This window comes from Syngnathus leptorhynchus, chromosome 3 (assembly GCF_054491065.1).
Source record: "Syngnathus leptorhynchus isolate UIUO chromosome 3, UIUO_Slep, whole genome shotgun sequence".
Lineage (NCBI taxonomy): Eukaryota > Metazoa > Chordata > Actinopteri > Syngnathiformes > Syngnathidae > Syngnathus > Syngnathus leptorhynchus.
Window position 1 is genome coordinate 13,648,094 of NC_141197.1, and position 22,965 is coordinate 13,671,058.

Sequence of the window (22,965 nt, forward strand, 5' to 3'; positions counted from 1 at the left end):
TAACAAAGGTATTTGAAATGTTCTAACGTGTTATTCCAAGAAAAATTATACCTATATTGCCTCGGGTGATTATGTAAGTGAGATAGATAACAGAGGGAGTGGGAAAAGTACACAAGATCACAGATCAGCATTGTAGCTCCGCTTCAAGGTTGGAAGGAGTTAAGTGCTGTACACTCTTGATGTTTATGAAAGGAGGTTTAGAACTGTGCCATTCCCTAGTGTCCTTAACAAACACAGCAGCGCATACCACTTATATTCAAAGACTGACTCTAACGAACAGAGTTTAGTGTCAAGAGCTTGTTCAGCAGGTGTTAAATGTTTAATATGGTTGAGCTCATGTCTGACTTGCTGCTGTTCCCATGCAAATTCCCCAAAGTTCGATGCCAATAAATAAAATGAAGGTCTACAAAACAGATTATAGTTTCAATTAAATTCGTTCGTTGGTTGAGTGCTTCATGTTTGGAATTCACTTTGAATGTATGTCCGTGTCTTAATTCACACCTCAACAATGAGGAATAACGATGCTGCTTCCTGACACAGAATTATATCAATTATTGTATTTTATGATTGTAACAACTGTTTTTAAATGCCTTCCAAACAATTTCTTTAACACTTCCACAAAACTATTTATATTTTTTCTGTTTAGCTTTGTCTAGGTTCAGCCTCACTTGACATATTTAAATCATGTTCAGTGACTGATGCAGGGTGTTAAATAAGAATTAAACCTCTGTGGGGATGTTTTGCTCAGCCAATAATTCAGGTGAAACTTTACTGGCTGTTCTATCGTATAATGACTTGAAAATTATATGTAAGGACAATAAATTAATTAAACATGTCAAATATATTTAGTTTCATTCAAAAACTCAAAACAAAAATCAAACATAAAAAGTGTGTTCCAAATATAGACTGTGGCTTGTGCTTGTTTTTCTCAGACACTATTTTTAAGGTATATTTATTGAGAACAAAGCCCAAGTTTGCTTTGATGTTTCTTGTCAAAAGACAAATCTTGAGTAATCTGGAAGGATTTGTGCTCTTTCGTAAGATCTAAATCAAAGATCCATATATTCAACGTCATCTCTAACAGACGAGGTTGCATCACACATTTTAGGAGGAAACGTGTGTGTCGTGACAGAATCTCACACATACAGACACACCCTATCAATCAATCAAGTATGTGAAGGTAAAGTTTAAGTCATTTTTTTTCATACTTTGTAGATATAGAAACACATTTCTTCACAAACATTGAACCTTCATTTCACTTCTGTCCATGATCCTAGTTATTCGCTCTATCTGAGCGAAAGAAACATCCATCAAAGTGCTGATAGATAAACAACCTTCACACAAGTATGCACACAACTATAATTGCCCAAGACATTGTTAAATGCGTCAAACCTTGACCGAGAAATAAAATCTACAGGGACCCAACCCGATGCAGCTGTCAAACTGGAAAGCTTCGATTGTAATCAAAGAAAGCTACAATGTTAACCATGTCAGACTCACCTATCCGCACTGCAAAAATATCTTTTTTTTTCCCCTCTCTATGCTGCTTTGCGGTCCTCCAGGCACAAACTTGGCAGAAACTGCAAAGAGCTACAAATCTATCCGAGGCAAGGCAGCTGTGCAATGTTCTGTTTTTCATTACATTTAAATGAATCGCATCAATGTGTACCCACGACCCAAAGTGATCTAGTTAATTAATTCGGTACAAATTAATAAGGCCTACATTTCAAAATCCTGCATAACTGGATAATCACTTGGCAAAAGTCAACACGCATGCGATGATGCTGCACGTGTGGATGAATGCCGGGAATGTAAACAGAAGTTGTCTCCCGATTGCCCTGTGCAAAAAAAGTAGGCAAAACTTCTAAGCCAAACTATAAGACAAGCTATAAAAGTTGGTCTTGTAAAGGCACATACTGTGTTGAATTTATTTGATATCAAAGCCTTTAAAAGGACAACAATGCTCAATTGTGATTGACACTCTCCATTCATAACTTAATTGTAGTATCATTGCAACTTTTTCCCTGATAATATGGTGTCCTTATTGTCCTTAACTTTGCTCTTTAAGAAACTTCATACTCAGTTACCATTGTTTACGTGGTTGTCATCACCGATTCATGTGTACAATTTACACTCTACTGTGTTAAATTAGTGTAAGTGTGTGTGCGTGCGCGTGCGTGCGTGTGTGTGTGTGATTCTGTGTCAGACCACAATGAGAAGCATATAATCCGGTGCTATGGGCAATATCAACAGAGGAACGACTGCGCTAAAGTAGGGCATGCTTCCCTTCCACATACACAAGAGCACACACACACACACACACACATACACACAGTCACAGCATCACCAGTCCACCGTGGGGGGAAAGGCATTATTTGACAAACCATTCAAATGAATTCTCTTTGCTTCTGAGAGAGCGCCATAGAAGGCGTGCTTTAGATGCAGGAAATGAGCATCAGGAGCGAGAACCCCTTCCCCTCTATGTTCTGTCCTCTACCCTCCTCTTCCCCCTCACATCAGCCTGTCCCCTGTGTCAGGTGCAGCTTAGAATCCCCTGACATGTGTCCTCTTCATGCAGGTAACTCTCTATTGGTGTGTGAGCTTGCGCTGTATGCGTGTAAGTGACTATGCGCCGCTACATCCGTGCGGATTTGTGACAAGGTGTGAACATTAAAAGCCTTTAAAGTCGGATGCATACCCCTAAAGGCTGTGAGGCAAGGGCACCTTTACAAACTCTGGAAACACATATATGCGTGCGTCTATGCACCTAACCATATTCACACATGTCTACATGTCACAAACATGACAAAAGCAAATGTTGGCACCTTTGCTTCAATTTGAATGTACAGAGGTTGTCATATATTTGTGTGTGTGTGTACATATATATATATATATATATATATCCCCTTATATACTTGATATACTTCATATATATATATATATATATATATATATATATATATATATATATATATATATATATATATTTATGAAGAGAGAGAGCGAGAGAGAGAGAGAGAGAGAGAGAGAGAGAGAGAGAGAGAGAGAGAGAGAGAGAGAGAGAGAGAGAGAGAGAGAGAGAGAGAGAGAGAGAGAGAGAGAGAGAGAGAGAGAGAGAGAGAGAGAGAGAGAGAGAGAGAGAGTGAGAGAGAGATAGACGTCTTGACAGGTTATGGGAGGAAGTTGCGCCATTTATTCTTTTGTCCCAAGCGATGCAGACTACAGACAAAGTCAGCTGCTGTGGCCGAGTGGTTAAGAACAGTGGAATTCCATTTTATGGGCACGCCTGTGGTGTCCATTAGCAAGGTATCAATATTGTAAAACAAAAAAAAACAAAAAAAACACTTCAACTGTGGCTGGCAATGGGAACTGTTGCATTAAAATTATATATCATTTCATCTGGATTTTCAGTCATCAAGCTATGATTTATCTTTTTTTTCGGAGGTATGAAATTTCCTTGATGGAGGGATCATTTGTCATTTAGGCTGCAGCAGCACCACCAGTAAGACTGCACATCCCAAGTACCCGATTTGAATGTTATTACTCCGTTAAATGGCCGCAGTGTAGTTATTCACACCGTTAGAGTGGTTTAGATGGGGAATCCAATAAGCTTCAAGGTTGCAGGTACTACAATTAAAATGCCTTCAGTTTCATGAAAAGGTTCATTTTGTACTTACTAAATGAGCAAATGCACTCAATCTGCAGGATTCCAATTATACTAACACCATCCCTCCCCTGTCTGTCTCTGTATTGTTTTTCATTTGGCATTGTGACAATACAAATCTACATGCTCAGTCAGCAGTTGAGAGTTTATTTATGAGCTAATTCATGTTGGTAACAACCGCAATTAAGTCTGTTTTATATATCCTAAAAATGTCCAGGAGGATTATTGACTGACAAATTACATAATTGTGCAAGAGTTAATATACATAAAGATAGAGGATACAGATGGTGTCTTGATAGTCTGAAATAAACATTAAACTGAAAGGAATTTTAGTGGCAGGAATCCCAGCAACTGATGATGTACGTCCAACATCATTTAAACGCAAGTATATAGTTAAAGATTTAAAAGGGTAGTAGACAATAAAATTCAGGACTAGAAGTGACGATCATTCAGTGAATCGAAGCCATTTCTATTGACAATAGTCAAGTCCAAACTGTTTGTCATAATAACTTTGGCCTTAGATGAACATAAATACAAAAATTAAAGAAAAACTAATACATTTTCAGGGCATGAAAAACATTTTAGTTGTTGCTTTGAATGATCTTATTAACAAGCTTGGGCTTTCTAACTTTCTCCATCACTACATTGGACTTTATCTTCGTTCCATCAGCCATTTTTCAATTTCTCTTGCGCTCATCTGTATTGACTTTTTTGATGTCTGTCTCACCATCTCTCTATCTCCTGCTCTCTTTCCACACACACATACACAAAACACCACACATAAAACCACTTCACTTCAAGTCATTTGTTAAACATTGTTCAAATGTTAATCAGCACTTACCAAATCATTGTTTCTCAGTTCAACCCCCGGATTATTCCATGCTGTGTTTCTCTTGACCTTTGTGTCGACTCTTTCCTGGTGTTCACCCACTGTTTGTTTGAGTACACGTCGCAGCCTCCCCTTTAGGATTAAAACGCTCATAAAAGGTAGCTAGGTCTTCTTGGCAGCCATTCCATTTTCTAGTGACTTTGTAATAAATTGTTTGAAATCTCAGCAAACAGATTCAGCTGTTGTAATATGGACTATTTTTCATATTTATGTCGTGTTATTTTTTCTTTTTAAGAAAGCATTAAGTTCTTCGAAATGCACTTTGGATATTTTTAAAAATGTTCTATGCCCCCCCACCCCCCCACCCCCACACAAGTGGTTACCTTGGAAGGGGCATCAACTAAATTATTTTTCAAAAATTCAAACAAAAACTCAATTTTTACCATCATCGCTTGCAGTGAAATCATTTACCTACTCCCGAGAAAGAACTACACAAACTGAAATGACCTCTTTTGTTCGAATTGTGATGTGTTTTTGATCAACATTTAATGACATTTCTTGATCAATAAAACTTTCTGGCGAGCGAGAGAGAGAGAGAGAGAGAGAGAGAGAGAGAAAGAGAGAGAGCGAGAGAGAGAGAGAGAGAGAGCGAGAGAGAGAGAGAGAGAGAAAGAGAGAGAGAGAGAGAGAAAGAGAGAGAGAGAGAGAGAGAGCGCACAAGAAGAAAAACTTGTTCTTCAGGACATTGCTTTACTCTCAAGCGTGTGTTCCAATTCAAAGATTGCACATAAGAATCTGATATATTGCCCAGTGGAGTGGGACTAGAGTTTCTTGGATGCGAGGTGTGCAGCAGTGGCTCTCCAGTGAAGTGATTGTATTAACACTAAAGTGGCAGCTGTAAAGGTCTGATGGCCCGGGCCAGTAACCCTGCCAGGAGAAGGCTCAAGATGCCATCTCCTCCGCCTGCCAACATCCAATCTCCATTTGCTTTTAGTAGTAAATACCTTTACAGGATCACCTCAATCTTCCCGGCTTTATGTTTTCAAGCTAACACACAACCTCTACACTTAAAACACATTCCGTTTTTATCTCTCCTTTCCTCCTCCTTCTCCATATCAGCAGCCTCATATTTGCTGGCATGTGACTATAAAATAAACTTTTGCGTACAGAGGTGACGTTTTTTGCAATGTAGCGGTTTTTGATTAAAACTAATGGAAAATTTGCGTTTTTGAAGCTCCTTCCTAAGATATTCAATGTAGGTGTGTTTCGTGTGACAGATCAGCCTGACCGCTCTGTTGAATTTGTCAGTCATTTATAATCATTGATGATGTGGCAAACGAGTGTGCCATGAGAGATCATCAGAGAGGTGTTGCAGCTGATTATCTAATTTCATCTCATTTGTCTGAAAAATGTGATTTATTGATTGTAAATGTATCTTGGTTGTTATCTATGCCAACAATGTAAGTCACAACAATAAAATCTGGAAGCTACAATGAACCGATGTATTCACCAGTTGCCATTCATATAATAGAATAAGTCATTTATAGAGCTACAATGCACACGTCATTGGGGAAGTACTGAGACAATCAAATGTGCATCTGTTTAAGGACAACTCATAAAATAACCTCTAAAAAAACAACCTCAACACCTACTCGCACACAAGTCAAGCAATGAATAGAATGTTCCATTTTTTCACAATACAAACAACCTACACATCCAAATTTGACATTTCAATACACCCACCATACTGTAAGCCAGTTGCCTACCATTCATACAATTTGCATATTAAATGTTTTTTTTTTCTGCAGGGAAAAAAAAGAAAAAAAAAACAGGCTATCTGAGTTTGTTGGAAAACATGCTCATGAGTTTGCACACTTTTTGGGTGGTGGTGAGGAAATAACATAGCAGAATGACAAATGGGAGAGAATTGGCTGGTGCAAATATAACACCCTGCACTCATCTTTATGGATTCACTGACAAGCCATTATTGATAATAGCCCCCGTCTACAAACTCAAAAAAAAATGTTATGCTGCATCATTATTAATGTTGTCAAGAAAATAATGGTTTCCAGTGACTGAAATGTAATGCAATACTTATTCAAAAACCAACTTCAAGAAAATCCTGTCATGGCTAAAAACATCTGAACAACTCCTAAGATGTCATTTTCGTTCACCAGGCAGCTGAGTAGTGGTTTCTAAGTGGACATTATAAAAAGAAATGTTATTTACCAGTGCAAGTAACAGTAATGAAGAGAGCTTCTTTTGATTTCTGCATGTTCAATAAACTGTTTCCTCCAATAAATTATTTTTCAAAAGACGGTCTTTGGAAGTGTTTTCTCACTTTTTTCTCCACCTTGATGTAGCTGAAACAAACATATCTGAACTTTCAGGGTGTGATTTCATATTCACACCAAGCAAACACCCAAAGGAAGGAGGTGGGAGGTGGAGGTCGGATAAATCCCGGCTCAGATGTTCTAAAAATGATAGGCAGCCATTCTGTCAGCCTGTTAGTCAGCCAGTCAAGCAGTGCGGAGAAGAGAGCCAGGGCTTTATGATGTACACAGTTTTGAAATGCAAAGCAGAAATCAATTGCTATGCCTAGCGGATTGAATTAAATAAGGATGATTTCAGGTTGCACTCTCGATTTGACTGTGCCTTATAAACTACTCCCGTGGCACGATGTTTAAATTAAAAAAAAAAAGTGTATAATGTCATCACCGATTTATCTGTGAACCTTTCTGTGTGCAGTTTGTATTGGTGTTCTGCACATTGAATGCAACAAAATGAACTGCCAGGCTGTGTGATGTCGAAAAGACCTCATTTCATGCGGCATCAAAGGTGTAACTCATGTGTAGTATCCGGTTTCCTCTTCCTTTCCCCTTGTCCTTGTCTTTTTTTTTTTTGTAGCTCATAGCTACACTCTTTTTGTAAAGAGAGAACCAAATAAGTGGACCTACATTCCCGAGCAGAAAGATGTCTAAGTACATTCTCTTGACTGAGCGCATCTTTGAGGAAGAACCGTATAGTCTTGTTGGCCTGACAGAGTGTAAGTAAATTCAATGTTAGACGAGTAAGTAAAATTTAGGGTGACTTGATCTAATTTGATTTTAACAAACTAAAATGCTTGTCCATTTGTCATATTTATAAATAAAAGTGTTTTGTGTGTACAAGGGTGTGTGCAGTGTGGAATGAGCAATTTAAGGGATGAAAATAAGGATTATGTGTGTCAAAAAGACAAACTTGAGACAACTTAAGTAAATCTCAGCTGAACAGCCTTAGTTTTTCTATAAACGAAGTGTCAAAATGGTGTCTCGGCTGCTTTTCACCTTTGCTTCTCCAACTCTGCTTTCTCCCATTACATCTCTCCTCGGTGCTGTCTCTTAGCATTAACAGGTGTTTAGTGCAGTAGGAGGCCCGCTGACCTAAATATACTCATCAGTCCTACCGCAGACTCCTGCTGAATCACTTCCAAGACAGCCCCCAGTGACCCTCTCTGTCACTTTCATTCAGTGTAACGTCAGACTTTTTAGGCGTTAGAAGGTCCACTTGAAAAATTAATAAGCAAGTACATTATACGCTGAATCCTAAACAACTCTTCAGTCAAGGGGGAAAAAAAAAAAATCATTCTTAAATTACATTCTGGCAACTGACGCTAGTACACATGGATGATTTACCTAACAACAAGTAAATTGGGTGTTTCACAAGAGTTATAATCCAATTCACTTTTAGAGCAGATTAAATTTACTGACTGCTGCCAGTATTTGCCTTGGAGGAAGCTTGGAAGCAGGACATATCACACCTGGAGTTTGCAAGATGGACCTAAAAGCATGCCAGCTTGAAAAAGTCAGAAAAACCTCTTCTTGGGAAACAATTGTCATATGCTACAATTTACTCTGTTTAGAAATTGTGATCAATCGTTTTCTTTTTGTACGTGATAAACATTAATTTTGGTCCTGAAATATCGGCCCCTAAATACTGACAAGAATGGTTCAGTCAATCTTTAGAAGGGCCTCAATAAGAGTCACTGCCATCGCCATTGTGTGTCATCAGGCTAGTGTATTTCTCTAAAGTCAGGTTAGATCAATTCACAAGCAAATGATGACGGTGATTTCAGCCTCCTTGCTAGTATTGTCCTATTTTTACGGACATTCAAAACAATAAATGCCTGCACACATTGATTTTTGCATGGTCAACAGCTTCCTGACACTTTGCGGCATACTTGTCATCGACGCTATGGCACATGACATTTAGTTAAGAAAGTTACTCATGCGAGTAGACATCGACTTAAGCTTGCTTGCTAACACCCGTCCAGAATATGTACACATGCACGCGCATGCACGTGCACACACACACACACACACACACACACACACACAAACACACACAAAACCCGCGTCCCTATGAGTGTTTAATATTTAAAATAATGGGTTTAGATTTGGGTGCTTATGAAAGATAAGATCATGAAAATAATAATACATACAGTACATCTATACAAAATGTCTATTGGGGAGCGTTCATGTCTTTTCCCCCCCATCTTGTTCAACTCCTAACATCATGTTGAAATTGCGAACTTTGCGATGAGCTGGTGACAAGTGGAAGCAGCTTAGAGAATTATCAAGAACACAATACGATACAGGCAGACGGACAGAACTACCAACCACAGAGAGACTTAGTTCGACTAGCTTTAGCACCCTCCTTGTGTATTTGTGCGTGCTTGCATGTGTGTGTTTAAGTCTTTCGTTGGCCCCGGGTCTCTTTGTTGGCGCGCCTCTGTGCCTCCCTCCTTACTTCAACCCCTCAACTCGACCGCCCTACCTTCGTCCCTCCCCATGCTCCCTCTCTTCGTGTCGCTCTTTGCTTCCCTTGCGGTAGTCTTGGATTAGTTCCATTGCCTGGTTATCTAGTGTTGGCCTATTTTTCACAAGACAGCATTGCTTTTACACTGCACTAACACGAAAGAAGTGATGGAGTGGTGAAAGTTTGACTGTGCAAACATACTTCTGAAGTTGTGATCTCTTTGACAAGTTAGTTTGGGATTGTAATCAGAAATGCAGAATGAAGCCATTTTTGCTCACATGTGCACGCTACCTCTGTCTAAACTTTGCTATGCTCTGTCTTCCCCAAACAAAGACACTCCCAGAGGTCCCCCCCAAAAAAAGAAGGCAGCAAGAAAAATCAACATTTTTTTTTTTTTTATGGAACCAAACTACTGAAGCCCCTCCAAGCATACTGCTGTCATATGAAGGCATCCACACAGCAATATATAACTCGAGTGTGTCCACACAACATTATCGATCACAGAAGTTGGTGATCCGACATTTTTTTCTCTCCATAAGTCAGTGTAGCAGTATAACATGATTATCTAGCACACGACAAGGTCATCAAATCATTACCAATATCCTAAAACATTTTACTAGCACAGCTCATACATGCATTCTTTAGCAATAAACTACATTTTAAAAAGAGCTGAGGAAAATTTGGGTACCCACTTAAAGATGCCCTTTCAATAATTCACGGTGTGTAAGCATGAGCGAAGGTGGCAGTAAAAAGTGTCTACGGTCAGCTGGATTTCACTCAAATGCATTTGATTTTAGTGGCGACAAGCTACAGAGTAGCAATTGAAGAGTAACTTTTAAACATCTTCCTCAGCATATTCTTAAGTGTTGCTACCTATCCTTACACGTCATGTTCCAATAAATCAAAGTTTTACATCAACTCTTCATTTCTCAATCCAGAAGTAAAAAAGTGTGTTAGGAATTCAATGGTACAGTCCCGATAGTCCTTTTTAAGTTCAGCAAGCACAAGGTGGATCTTGGCTATTCTGTTTCACAAATAAATAGGAAATAAAGATGTGTGCACTGTTGCCATCTTTCATCAGCGTGAGTAGGATGGAGGAGATTTACTACTGCTGATGCACAGCTGGGGCCGCCGAGGAGAAGCCTCAGATGTCAGGTCAGCCCGTCTTTCCTACGAGATTGCAAAATTTCCCCACATAAGGTCTGAGGGCAGTTGCACGGCTGTCTGCAAGAGAAAGATAGAGCCGAGCTCCTCTCTGAGAACAAAGGAAGGAATTCGAGCTCCTATTGCTTTCCTCCGAATGACCACAAGCAATGGGCTCATGTCAGTGTTTCGACAAAGCAGGTTTGAAGTTGCACAACAGAGAACCACTATCCCCACCCCACCCCCCCACACACACACACAGCCAGAAAACATATGTAGCTAGAAACAATCATACAAAAATTTGTGATTTTAAGGCTTGACGTCCGGATTGCTAAAGTTAATTTGAATCAACTTGCTTGCCCACGGTAACTTGGGACTTTGCTTGTGACTCCCACTTAAGTACCTTACATCCATCTTGACATGTAAAATTAATCATTATGGTTAATTATAATAATTATTATCATGATTAGAATGAAATTACTGGTTTCAGTGAGTCGAGGAAAAAAAAAAGTGGAGTCAAAGAGCATCAGCTGTGAGGGATTTGAAAATTGCTCCGAAGGGCCAAGCACAAGTGAGCTGCTGGTACACTTCACTCTCTTGTTGTCTCGACACAGCTGGACTTCACTGGAGGCTGTTGGCACAGCTGTCAACTCACCTTGTGTGGGGACTGCAAGTGGGGTAACGATTGTGCCAACAAGCTTCATGACACACACGTACACACGCACGCACACATTTGTGATTTTTTTTTTTTAGTTCTTATATTTCATGACTATCATAGTTTTAAATCATAGTCATATGCAACTTGTAGTACTTATGTCTAAATTCAAGATGATAATAATAAAAGTTCATTCAATTAATTCATCTCTACAATGATTCAGGGGGACTTGTTCCATGCTGTTGTCATATGTATAAATGAAACACAATATGTGTCATAAAGGTCCCTTGGCACCTGATTAAATTAACCACCCACGACACAACTTAGACCTGCTTTAAGCAAATCAAAAATTTTGTCAACTTGCACGGGCACAAAAATGAAAATGCACACATTTTTATCTCAAAACAATCTACTTGTCAAGTAGAAGTGGATGAGGAAGCTCTGTTTTCCAGAAAGCCCAGTATGGTCTTTTTTTCCCACCCTCACAGATAAATATAGATGACACTGTTTCACTGACTCATGATGAAGTTTATTTTTTTAACATAAACCCAAGTTTTAACTGTATGTAGTAAAAAGGTCTCCTTATTTGATTAGAGGGTCTAAAGAGTATTGCTAGAATATCCTGGTGAGCAAGCGAAGCATAGCTACACTATCATCATCATTTGAATTATTAGCCAGCCGATATACTCTCTGTGTGGATAAATATGTGTATTTTCTAGAAGCTCAGTAAAGTCAGCAGTCCTTTTTTCCTCCTCTGGGCAAACCACTAAATAGGTATTCTTCTCACTCAGAGACATAATAAAGCTGCTGGATATAACGTTTTAACAAAAAAATAACACTGTTATCCAAAACTGCACCGGCAAGCTCAAACACAGCAGTGTGCGCCTTCCCAGCTCATCCCTCCTACACACAAACTCTGTGATGAATAAAGCTCCCAACAGCAAGCCAACTCTGTGGACGCTGTTGTAACGACCCTTACTGCACTGCAACAAATCAACCAAATACCGACGCTGCCGGTTCAGCAATGCCTTTTAACTTGGTTGGCATTCTGGCCTGATCATCTTAATGATGACAACATTGGTGTATCGAGTTTATCTTGCATACAGAAAAAGTCCAATTTAAAGCTTACAAAGTACAAGAATTTGACTTACAAAGCAAATCACTTTGACCCATTTCCATTCTTTCAAGGTAAATATCTAGGTATATCAAAACTGTTTATGGCCTGATTTCATTTTGTCACAAAATTTTGAGATTTGAAAAATCATGTTGTGTACCAGACATAGAGGTACTGGTTGTTTTTCAAGAAAATATGCTTGAGAGTATTTTTACATTATCTGGCTACATGTTGCGCCACCATTTGTGTTCAAATGTGTTTGTGATCATCTATGGTATTTTAATTTGTTAGTTAGCATCAACAAACGTGACAATGTATTAATTAGCATTTCACAGGGGGGTGTTCAGCAAAGTCCATATCAGAACCTTTATCACAAATGTTTGATTACAAGTCAGTCAGAAAAAGGATAATTGATAGCACACATCTTGAAAAGCTTTCAACTCAGATCAATTATGTACAGTATCAAGACAACAGTGTGTGCACATATTGAAACTGAAAAGCAATTCAATATTTTAACTAACACCATTAATAATAATAATTTGAACCAATCAAATCATTACACATTGATTGCTAATCTTGTATGTATGTAAACTTTGTCCGTCTCCATTCAGCTTCAGAAGGAGATTGTGTGTAACAGAAAATGTGTCTTATCGCGTGAGTTCACATCTGAGTGACAGCATCAACAGAAAAGATCACCACAAAAATAATCAAATATTCTAACCTCATTTTTAAGTTCCCAGGCGAAGGTTGTCCATCATACACAGACACCATATCAAAGTCTTCCTCGAGTGCAAGCGTGACGAAGGTGAGCTGGATCCTGTTTCGCTCCCCTGTTATTATCAGCCATGTACAGTTGGCATAGTTGGGATAGCCGTGGGGGAAACCAGGCGATTCTATCGTTCCGTTCAGGCCTTGGATTATACCACCGCATGATTCGGCTAAAGGGGAAAAAAAAAGAACACACAAAATCAGGACATTTTTAGCTTTTGGTATTCAAATGGGATTTCAATTGTTTCACAGATCACACAGATACAGTCAAAGCCACATTCTTCAAAGATTTTAGGACATCAGGAAAAAAATGTGCTCTTCAAGTTTCTTCTATCTTCTTATTACCTTGTGTTGAGTTTAATTCATTCCACTCACCCAAATAATTTCACCTGATAAAAACCTAAGGTAATGCCAATTAAGTAGAACAAAGAATAACATATTTTACCCTTTTTTACTTCAATTAATTGGACATTGTGTTACTCCTTTTGGTATAAACGCCTTGGCTACCAGGCAGTAGTAGAATGCAGATCGTCACAATTGCTGTGTAAGACAATATTATTGCTGTTCTTCCCAGAGAATTAAAAAATATATATGCTTCGAGTATTGTTATATTAACTGTCTTCATGTGCTGCTCCAACATTTGTGTTCAAATGTCTGTTGCTTACACTGGGCCACCATACAGTGTGAGTAGTACATGAAATTTAAGATAAGCAAACATTCTTGGAAAAACTAGTAAATCTCCATCATTCATCATTGTACGTAAAATCCATAAATTCAATGAATATGCAGCGCTATAAAAAGCGAACACCAGCCGCAAAGAAATCATACAATTAGTCTTGATTTCCAAGCATTTAGGGTTCATTCAGTGGCTTTTTAACCAGCTCGGAGCTGCCAATCGTTCCTCTTTTCCCTTGCACATGGCACAATAATTGTCGCCACTGGGGGGGATAAAAACGTTGGACTGAGATTTGAAATTGGCCTCGTGGAAATGAGTCAATGTGAATGTGTTAAGTCACACAAGATGGAACCCAGCTGCCCCGCAACCCTGAAGACAATAGATGGTTTGGAAAATTCACTGACGGATGGAAGAAATTTACCAACATACAGTATATACATTATATTAGGTTGGACTATTGGGGCTTTCTCAACTGCCGCGGGGCAACAGCCGTGCTTTTGCATATATGAGGGTTAATTGGAAGATGTATACAATCAAATGTGGCCGGAAAGCAATGTCGTGTGATTTTGAAGATAAAGCTACATCGTCCAGTGCAGTAAGTGTGCAATGAATGAAAGGCATTTAATTTGTAAGAAAGTACACTAATAAGGTGCATGTATGAGTGATTATTCTTGAGAAATTCAAGCCTGATGAAAACTAATCTGTCAAGTTAATTGTGAATTATGCAACGTTAGGGAAAAGACTGTGCAAGTCCAGGTTTAAAGGAATAAATGAGCAGTGCAAACTCATGCAAAGGGCTAAAACAACAAATAACAAAAACCGAATTAAGACATCAGGATGTGTTCTATGACCAATGTTTTGCCAGCATTTACAAAGTATGATCATTTATCCCCGTTTGCCTTCATCTTTCATTTCCCGCTGCTCCCCTTCAGAAAGACTTTGTACATTTTTATCCTGACATCACTAGAACGTAGAAACATACATCAATGTGTTTCCAACGTGAAAGTCAGCAGTAGTTCTTTGTCACATTGATTCATTAAGCTTTTGTTGTTGAGAAAACCAGCTCATGTCGACAAAGACAAGCTCCAGTCACCCAAACATTTACAAGCCATGTCTAATTTTTCGATTTTGTTGTTGTTTTTTTGAAAACTTGTTCCTTGCAGGTGTACCAGATGTTTCCGCTTGCCCGAAGCAACCCAAACCGCACAAAACTACATGCTGGAAGCGAGTACAACAACAAAACACGTGCAAGAGCCATACATGCGCACACAAACAAACATCAAACCATCTGGAGTGTCCAGATTCATTTCAGATTGTTCTCCGCTGTCTTTCCAACCCAATTCACCTCTCTCTCTCACAGCACTCGTTATGTATGTCTTTCATTAAATCTCCAGTTGTCTCCCTCTTCTGTCCTCACTCTTTTCTGCTGCCAGATCCCAGCTTTGAACAGATGGGATGAGTAGGACTTAGCAGATATTTGCATCACATCACATAACATATTGGAGCAACTTACTTGGAAGAGTGCAATGAAATACTGTTTTGCTTTGGTGAGTTCAACCCAACTCATTTTTTCATGCTTAGAAATGTTTTCTACACTGTAGCCTCTCGAATGCAATGGCTGAAAAACCATATGCTGGGCTCAATTAACAGCAATGTACTTTGTCCAGGGTGAGCGAGAGGCTTTTTGAAACTGCACATGGATAAGGAAAATAATGAAACACTCAACCGTTCATTTGTTCTAATGTAAGATAGACTGCAACAGAAGCTCAAAGCCCCCCGCCCCCTAAAAAAAAAAAAACACAATTCCAGGATGCTGGTTGACCAATTTGTACACTTTTTACATTTATGCTCATTAAATGTATCCACTACATTTAGCGCATCACAGTGGTGAACACAGTGGAGTGCCTGCTATATCATGACTTAAGTTACAAGCGCTCTACAATAAATGAAGCAAATCTAAACTGAAGCCAACCACCAGAGAAATGCAGCAAGTTAAGTTACAATAATAAGCTGCAATAAATAGTACATTTTATTTTAATTGATTATTTATTCCCTTCACAGACATGAAGTTGTTTTAAAAAAAAAAAAAAAGGTTTTTGTTGTTTGTTGAAGGCAAAAAAATTGTTACTGTTCCATTCATGGTTGGGGAGTGCCTCCACAACATGGAGCATAAATAACTGGGTTTTCCACAGCAACTTGCAACAAGCCTTGTTGCATGAAAGCATGATGCCTACTTAGAGGAGAGAAAAATGTCTTCTAAGCCAAGCAGTCCAGTTGCGGTCGATTCAATGGCCTGAGAATGAAATGATGAAGGCAAATATCCACAAGCACGTTCCCTCGCCTTCTTTACTGGAGCAGAAACATGTCAACTATTAAGACAGAGTATGTGGACGTGTTGTGATGTGACTTGACATACATGTTTGCAGTAGTAGAAACAGAAACAGACACGTGTGAATCCACACAGATGCACGCAATCCTAACATGTGCAAACAGTCCCACTGTGTCAGTCTTCATTAAAGCGCCACACTAAATCATGTTGCCTTTGATTTATATCTCGTGGGCTTTGTATTTTTTCTGTGGCCTATTTAATGTGCTGTCTTTTATCTAACACAGAGCACCAATGTATATCACTGGATTCCTTACACAGGGAACAAAATGTTATCATTTCTGGCTATAAAGTTCTAAAGTCTCGCTCATTAATGGAGAGGCGTCTCTATGTATATTGCTTGTGAAAATCTCAGCAAGGAAAGAGATGGTGCACTGAAGTAGCACTCCACCAGAAGGTCCCCGGTTCATAAATCAGTCGATGTCCACCTCGTTCCACGGCACGCCAGGCCACAAATCAAATGCATCTTTCCAAGTTAAGCTGCAGTGAACTATTGGCTGCAGCCATTCAAGGGAAGCTATAAAAGAGGGGCTCTTTTGTGTGACAACTTTTTTGTTGTTGTTGTTCCTTTCCCATCCTCCTATTTGTATAATCTCACAAACTGTGTATTTCTGCCGTCTAAATGGCCATACTTCTACTGTATGTCCTTCCCTCTTGTGGTGTCATCAGGATTACCAGCATCTCCTCCTCCTTAAACAGGCATTATCTACCTCTGTCCTCCACTCGACATGTCACCCCATGCCTCTCTTTTTACCAAAGTTGTTTCAGGATTAGCACGACTAAATCCCTCCCTTAAATGTCATTAGGCCTTTCAACCTGGCTTCTTTACTGTTATTGTAATATCATATTGTTTTACGCTCTCTTTCGGTGTGATTATTTCTGTCGCACTGCATCCCTTCTTATCCCGCTCGAGTGTTAGCTTGTTTTCAAGCCACCCACTCACCTCCTATATTTATCCTACCAAGAATAAATACCACACCCTCTCTGTCTGTCTTTCTAGCCATTGCCATCACTAGAGCTCCCTGCCGACCCAATGTCAAACAGGTATAAGTAAACAGGGCTGTAGTTAGATTGAAGCCTCGCCAGGACTTTGGCAGTGGAATAATAGAGGATGTTTTGGTGAAAACTTTTTCAACCTGGTTGAACTCGCAGATCCAATTTTGCCTCATAAAAGAGTAAACTATGTGGCTTATTGCTATTTGTTTGATGCAAAATTATGTTTCAAAATAGAAGACATACCCAGTTACCGTCACCATGGCAACTAAGGAAGGAAGAGATGAGACATGTATCATTTCGCACACTCTCATGGGAAGTATTGAGACAATGTCCAGAATAAATCCCAATGACTGTCCAAAAAAAAAAGGGTCTTGGACGGACAATCGCAGCGATAGGTGAGATGGATAATGTGTACGTGTGTGTGAGCCTGGGTGTCTGCGAGTGTTTAAAAAAAAAAAAAAAAAAAAAGATCACAGAAGCAATTACGTATGAAGCCGGGACGTGTGCGGGTGAGAAGTGCATGTGATTGCGTGATAGTGCCATTTGTATCTCTGTGTTTCTGCGTCACCAACAGAAAATACAAGCTTCATTTTTCTTCATTCTTACTTTCTGAGAAAAGCACCACTCTGTAATCAATCCGCCAACAACCTGCAATTTCAATGCTTTGTATTTTCTATGATGAATGGGAATGTACTTGGATGCTCAAAAACAAAGTGCAAACATAAAATACAAACACAACTTGAAGGAAAATTATTATTTTAAAGTGAACAGAGGACATTGCTACAACCTATCACAACAGTGAAGAAAACAAAGAAAGTCACAAAATGCTTTGAGTTTTGTTTTTTTAAACAGTGATGGATGTGCTTTTCACTGAAGATATTATTGTCTCTTGATTTTTTATAGCCTAACGTCATAAATCCATTATTTGTATGCACTTCACCAGTTTCAGCAAAACAGAGCTCACTTGTTTGTTTGGTGCATTGGGAGCTGCAGTCATTCCGCCGATGGTCCAGCTGTGGGCGGTCTTACGGCGTGATGGCCAAGTGGGAGTACGGGACCTCCATTGAGTGAGCAGGTTAACCATTTAAGGGGTCACGCGGTTACAATAACCTACACGCCTGAGCCTAAATGGTGAGGTACATGCGGTTATTTGTCAACGGCTGCACCAAGGGAGGCCCGCGGAAACATATTTAAGCCTCAGAGTGAGGCAGCAGAGTCAGACTTTAGCTGCGGGATGTTATCAAGAGAATTGAGGCAGAGAATAGATGAGAAATATTATTCTTCTTTCAACTTTCAGCCAGTTGTCTTTGAGTAGAAGCCTGGGAGTGTTACTTGCGCAACCAATGAGACTATTTCATCTTACATCATCATTGGATTGTGACGAAGCTTTCAATATGCACTTAAACAGAAGTCTAGCAGAGCGACAAACTTTACATCGAATGTGAAACCTGTAAACCGCATACTTTTTCTAATGCAGTTTTGTTTTTTACCTCATTCACTACCAGCCCAGTTAACAACTATATTTTTACATGTATAGTTGTAAATGGCAGTGGATGAGTTAATAACTGGTGTCAAGTTATGAAAGAATAAATTAAATTCAAGTTGATCTTATAGCATCTTTAATTGATGACTTGAGTGCAGAAAATGAGTCGAGAACACGGCATGAGACCGCGATGGACATTCTGGCTCTCCTTAAAGTCAGAAGTATCATAAAAGAGGATGCACGCTAATCGGCGATAGTGGCCACTGATCTGACTGCGTAATCACCTTCTGCAGCACGCACACCAGCCCGCAACATAAATGGACAGGTATTAGAAATAAAAAAATAAAATGTATATTTGATCTTAAGAATAAAGTATTGGGTTGAATTAACTGTATAGTGCAGTCCACCTGTATCTTTGGCAGACGCAACCTCTGTGAAGGCATACTCCATCACAATTTTGTTCATAATGAGATTCTACTCTGGCTGCCAAAGTGTCAATGAGATGCATACTCTTACTGTGGAAACAGAAGAGATTGTTTGTGAAAACAAGAGCTAATCACTGTGAGTTTTGTGGTTTCATGTCTCTTGCTTTTGTTGTTGACTATCTTTTAAATTACAACCTAAACAGGGAGATTCACAGCTAATTAGCCAGTCGTCATCGGAAAAAGGCATGATCGCGGACAGCTATAATCACACAATTCATTTAAACATTGTCAATCAATAGAACTTTATTTATAAAATAATTTTCGTACAGAAGTCGCAACTCAATTTTAACCATTCTTCCCGCTACTCGTCCGCAGGAACACACATTTGCATACACATCTCAGTTTCAGAAGTGTACACTTCAAATTCACAGCCAAAGGTTGATTTATAGTATACTGTAAACAATAAACCAAAACTTAATCCAATCCTATCTGATCACCTTTACATCTTCAACTGCAGGATGAACAAGAAAACTGCTTACACTACCTTGACAACTAAGGGGCGGAGCTACAGACAATAAAGGGATTCCTTTTATATCACTCGTGGATGCTAATTCAAGATATCTGAACTTTGATACTCTGATGCTCTTAGAGGTGCTGAGGTCCAGATTACAACACAGTGGAGACAGAGCTTTCCCTAAAGTGCCGTTTACACAGACTGTTCAAATGAGATTTTATCCACCATTTTTCTGGGTCACTGTTCTGTATAAACAGCACATACATCGAATGGAAGCTCAACCCATTCCTAAGTCAAAGCTGGGTTGACGCCGTGTGAATGTACGAGGTTGCTCGGTCAGGAGTATTATCCTCGCTTCTTCTGCCCTCCTTTGTAAAAAGCGCCAGACACGTCGGCGCCTTTTGCACTGGCTTAAGGCTGGACTTTCTACGGCTCTGATGTGGCTAATTTGCAAGATCTCGCTGTAGAACAGGCTTATGCCTGCCCTCTAACTGTGGAACAACTTTCTGCTCCATATTACCTCACAAACAGTGGAGTTTTTATACTTTCCTTGACTTTTAAAAAAAGATGGATTTTGACATTTTCGAAAACCCTTCTGTTCGTGTTCCCTATTTTTAATCCATCCATCCATCCATCCATGACAGAATACTTGACTCTAAAATAATTCAACAGCGCCTGCTCTATTGGTTATCATATTGTTGAGAGTTTGCATGGTTGTTTTCTACTTGGGGTTTTCACTGAAGGCCTTCACTCTCATATTCACAGCAAATTGCCAATTGCGACAAAATTGCTTTGAATATGAGTGTAAAAGTTGAAGGTGATAACTAAACAGAAGTTTGGTTTTGAAGCTGTAGCCATAGGACGCCGGTTCTTATGTCATCATTCTATGAAGTGTTTTGGAAAAGTTTTCCCTTCAGAGTCTCTTGCAGTTGATCCTGTCAAAACCTCTTGGCTTTAGGTTTTCTCGCTAGAGCAGCGGTGTTCTGAGTCAATGAAGGGGAAACGCACTCAAATACACAAACCCATCAAAGTGGAAAAGATGTGCCAATGAAAGTCATTGATGCCTCACTGTCTTGGCAATGCATTGGCTAAAAGAAAAAACAAAGAAAAAATAAGCAGCTTGCTCAATATTTAACTTCCCCTTGGGGTGAACTAAAAGAAAAAGCCTATGGGTTGCATTCTTGAAAAGTCAACCTGTAAATTTGATAGAGCATAAAGTCAACACAGAAAGATACACACTGGCTTTTCCTTAAATGTACTGCAGCAAGAAAACAACAACAAAAACTAAGGATGCTTTTCAGTCAAGGCTAAGTAAATATAAAATGATTTGAAATCCACTGAGTCAGCAATGTGCACAACATGTCAGGTTTAGCCATAGTAAGCACTCATTGCTATAATTTTGTTTGAAGTCTGCATGAACACGGCTGAGGTTTTGTGGTTATTGTCTGGTATAAACTGCAGCTCGAGTTCGTACTGGCTCACAATAAACTTGCTGACACACACACACACACACACACACACACACACACACACTCAGAAGGTGAAAATCACACAGTTTCATCATTTTCTGCTTCGTGTCATTTTCTCTGTCTCTAATCTTCTCCTCAATAAAGTTATTTGTCCTCGACAGTTCAATCAATTTCATCCAACAATAATGTTTCTTTTATTGCAAAGCAATATTTACTTTCGGCTATTTGTCTGTGCAAGAGCATCAAAACAAAAACGAAAGGCTACTCTTTTTATTGTCTTAAGTGCCACACTGCTGTTTTCAATGCTTTAAATAAATCTTCAGTCTCTTTTATTTTCTTGTTGATAAAAGGTCTTTGTTATTGTGATTGATATTTGTTGATTGATATTATTTTGGATTACATCACGCTTGTTTACGTGCATCAACAGAGACAAACTAAACCAGGTGTGGGGTTTTTTCCCCTCTCTTTTTTAGTCTGTAGAGGAGAAGATTTTAAATATTCCAAACACTTTATGCTTCTGGAGAAAATATAGACACCGTAATTTCCTGAAAATAACACGCATCGTGATATGATACGTCGCAACAACAACAAACATGACAGTTGTATATGTATCATTCAAGCCCTGTTTTGTAAAAGCAGCATTCATAAGTGAGGCCCACATCTTAGAGCTTCAACATTTGCTACATGAGCAAGGCCAGGAACATAAAGCAAGCAAAGTAAATATTCATCTTAACACTGACACGGCAAGATGGCCATTAGGTACAAACTACTACTTTAAGATAAGCCATTGCTTCCTGCATCTTCATCAGCTTTATATTCAATAGCCCAGATTCCACACTGAGTAAGTCAGTTTGTGAGTAAATTGAGGAAAACTCATCATTATTTCAGGATTTCTGTTTGGTGGTGAACCATGAGATTTATAATAAACAAAATTGTTGCCTTGGCTAAATGAAGAAGGGGGAAACGCTGGTCTAAATTGAGATGTAGCACGCAGGGTTTTATGAAAGAAAGCAGAGAAACCCTTGAAAGGAAAAAGGCCAGACAGAGTTGGAAATAATCACACTGTAAATTATTTAGCGTCTTTTCTCCGGGGAATTAATGGGGTTCTGTCAATTCTGGTATTTACCTAATTAGTTACACCTGCTATGGTGCTATGTCTTCTTCCTGCCAGAATTCTGACTTATCAGGACTGCAAAGAATCCCTGCATCACTATCTGTGGAGGTCTACTTCCTATTTTCCCTCCGCCTGCGTGGAGCTTATTGGTCTCTGCGGGTTTTGGGACCTAGAGAGACAAGAAATGAGCGAGACGGATCGAGATGCTCTGCTGCACGATTTGGTGTCTGTGTGTTTGTCCCTCGGTGAAAACACTTGCTTTGCGTGATAAGAGGCCGGAGAATAGTCTGCATGTGTGTGGATCTCAATGCATACATGTGGACAAATGAAATGCTTATGCATGCATGGTATGGTTTGGATTTTCACTGCAGGTATACGGAAGTATATAATTCCAATTTAGTGCCTTGGTGTATTAATGCAAGTCATTAATAATAAATGACTGAAAATGTGTTGTATGCGACTGAGGGGTTTAAATTAAGATACCATAACGGTGACATTCTACATGCTCGTCGTAGAAAGTGGCTGTGAGTTGTAGATTTTTTGGGTTTATTATGATGCACCGTGCGCGAAGTGCGTTGCTAGGCAACCTATTCAACTTTCAATTTGCAACTAAGAATTCCGTTATGAACACGGTGTTCTGATTAAGTAGCTTGTCTTGGATTTATTAAAAAGAGTGATTGCAAAAACGCACGCGCCTTCAAAGTAGCCTGGAGATGAGCAGCGCACAAGTCGCTCGAGAATTCACAATCAAAGTGTGACAATTTTTAAAATGAATGTCTATAGAATTCACATCTCATGAAAACGCCACAATCCAGATATGAGGGCCACCTTCAGACTTCATGAGAATATTGCCGTGCCTCAAAAACCCCATAAGAACGCCACATAAGGATTTGACTCAAACGCAAATGGGAGTAATGATCCACATTGAATTT

The 22,965-nt window shown here is 39.2% G+C and overlaps 1 protein-coding gene across 2 annotated transcripts in view; it reads right to left on the bottom strand.

Moving 5' to 3' along the window:
• Positions 1-22,965, bottom strand: part of LOC147059371 (CUB and sushi domain-containing protein 1-like) — a 280,490-nt gene that overhangs the window by 170,387 nt on the left and 87,138 nt on the right. For both annotated transcript variants that reach the window (XM_085906897.1, XM_085906896.1), the window contains exon 3: positions 12,924-13,140. In XM_085906897.1, the coding sequence (XP_085763023.1) occupies positions 12,924-13,140 (217 nt within the window). The remainder of the gene's footprint in view (positions 1-12,923; positions 13,141-22,965) is intronic.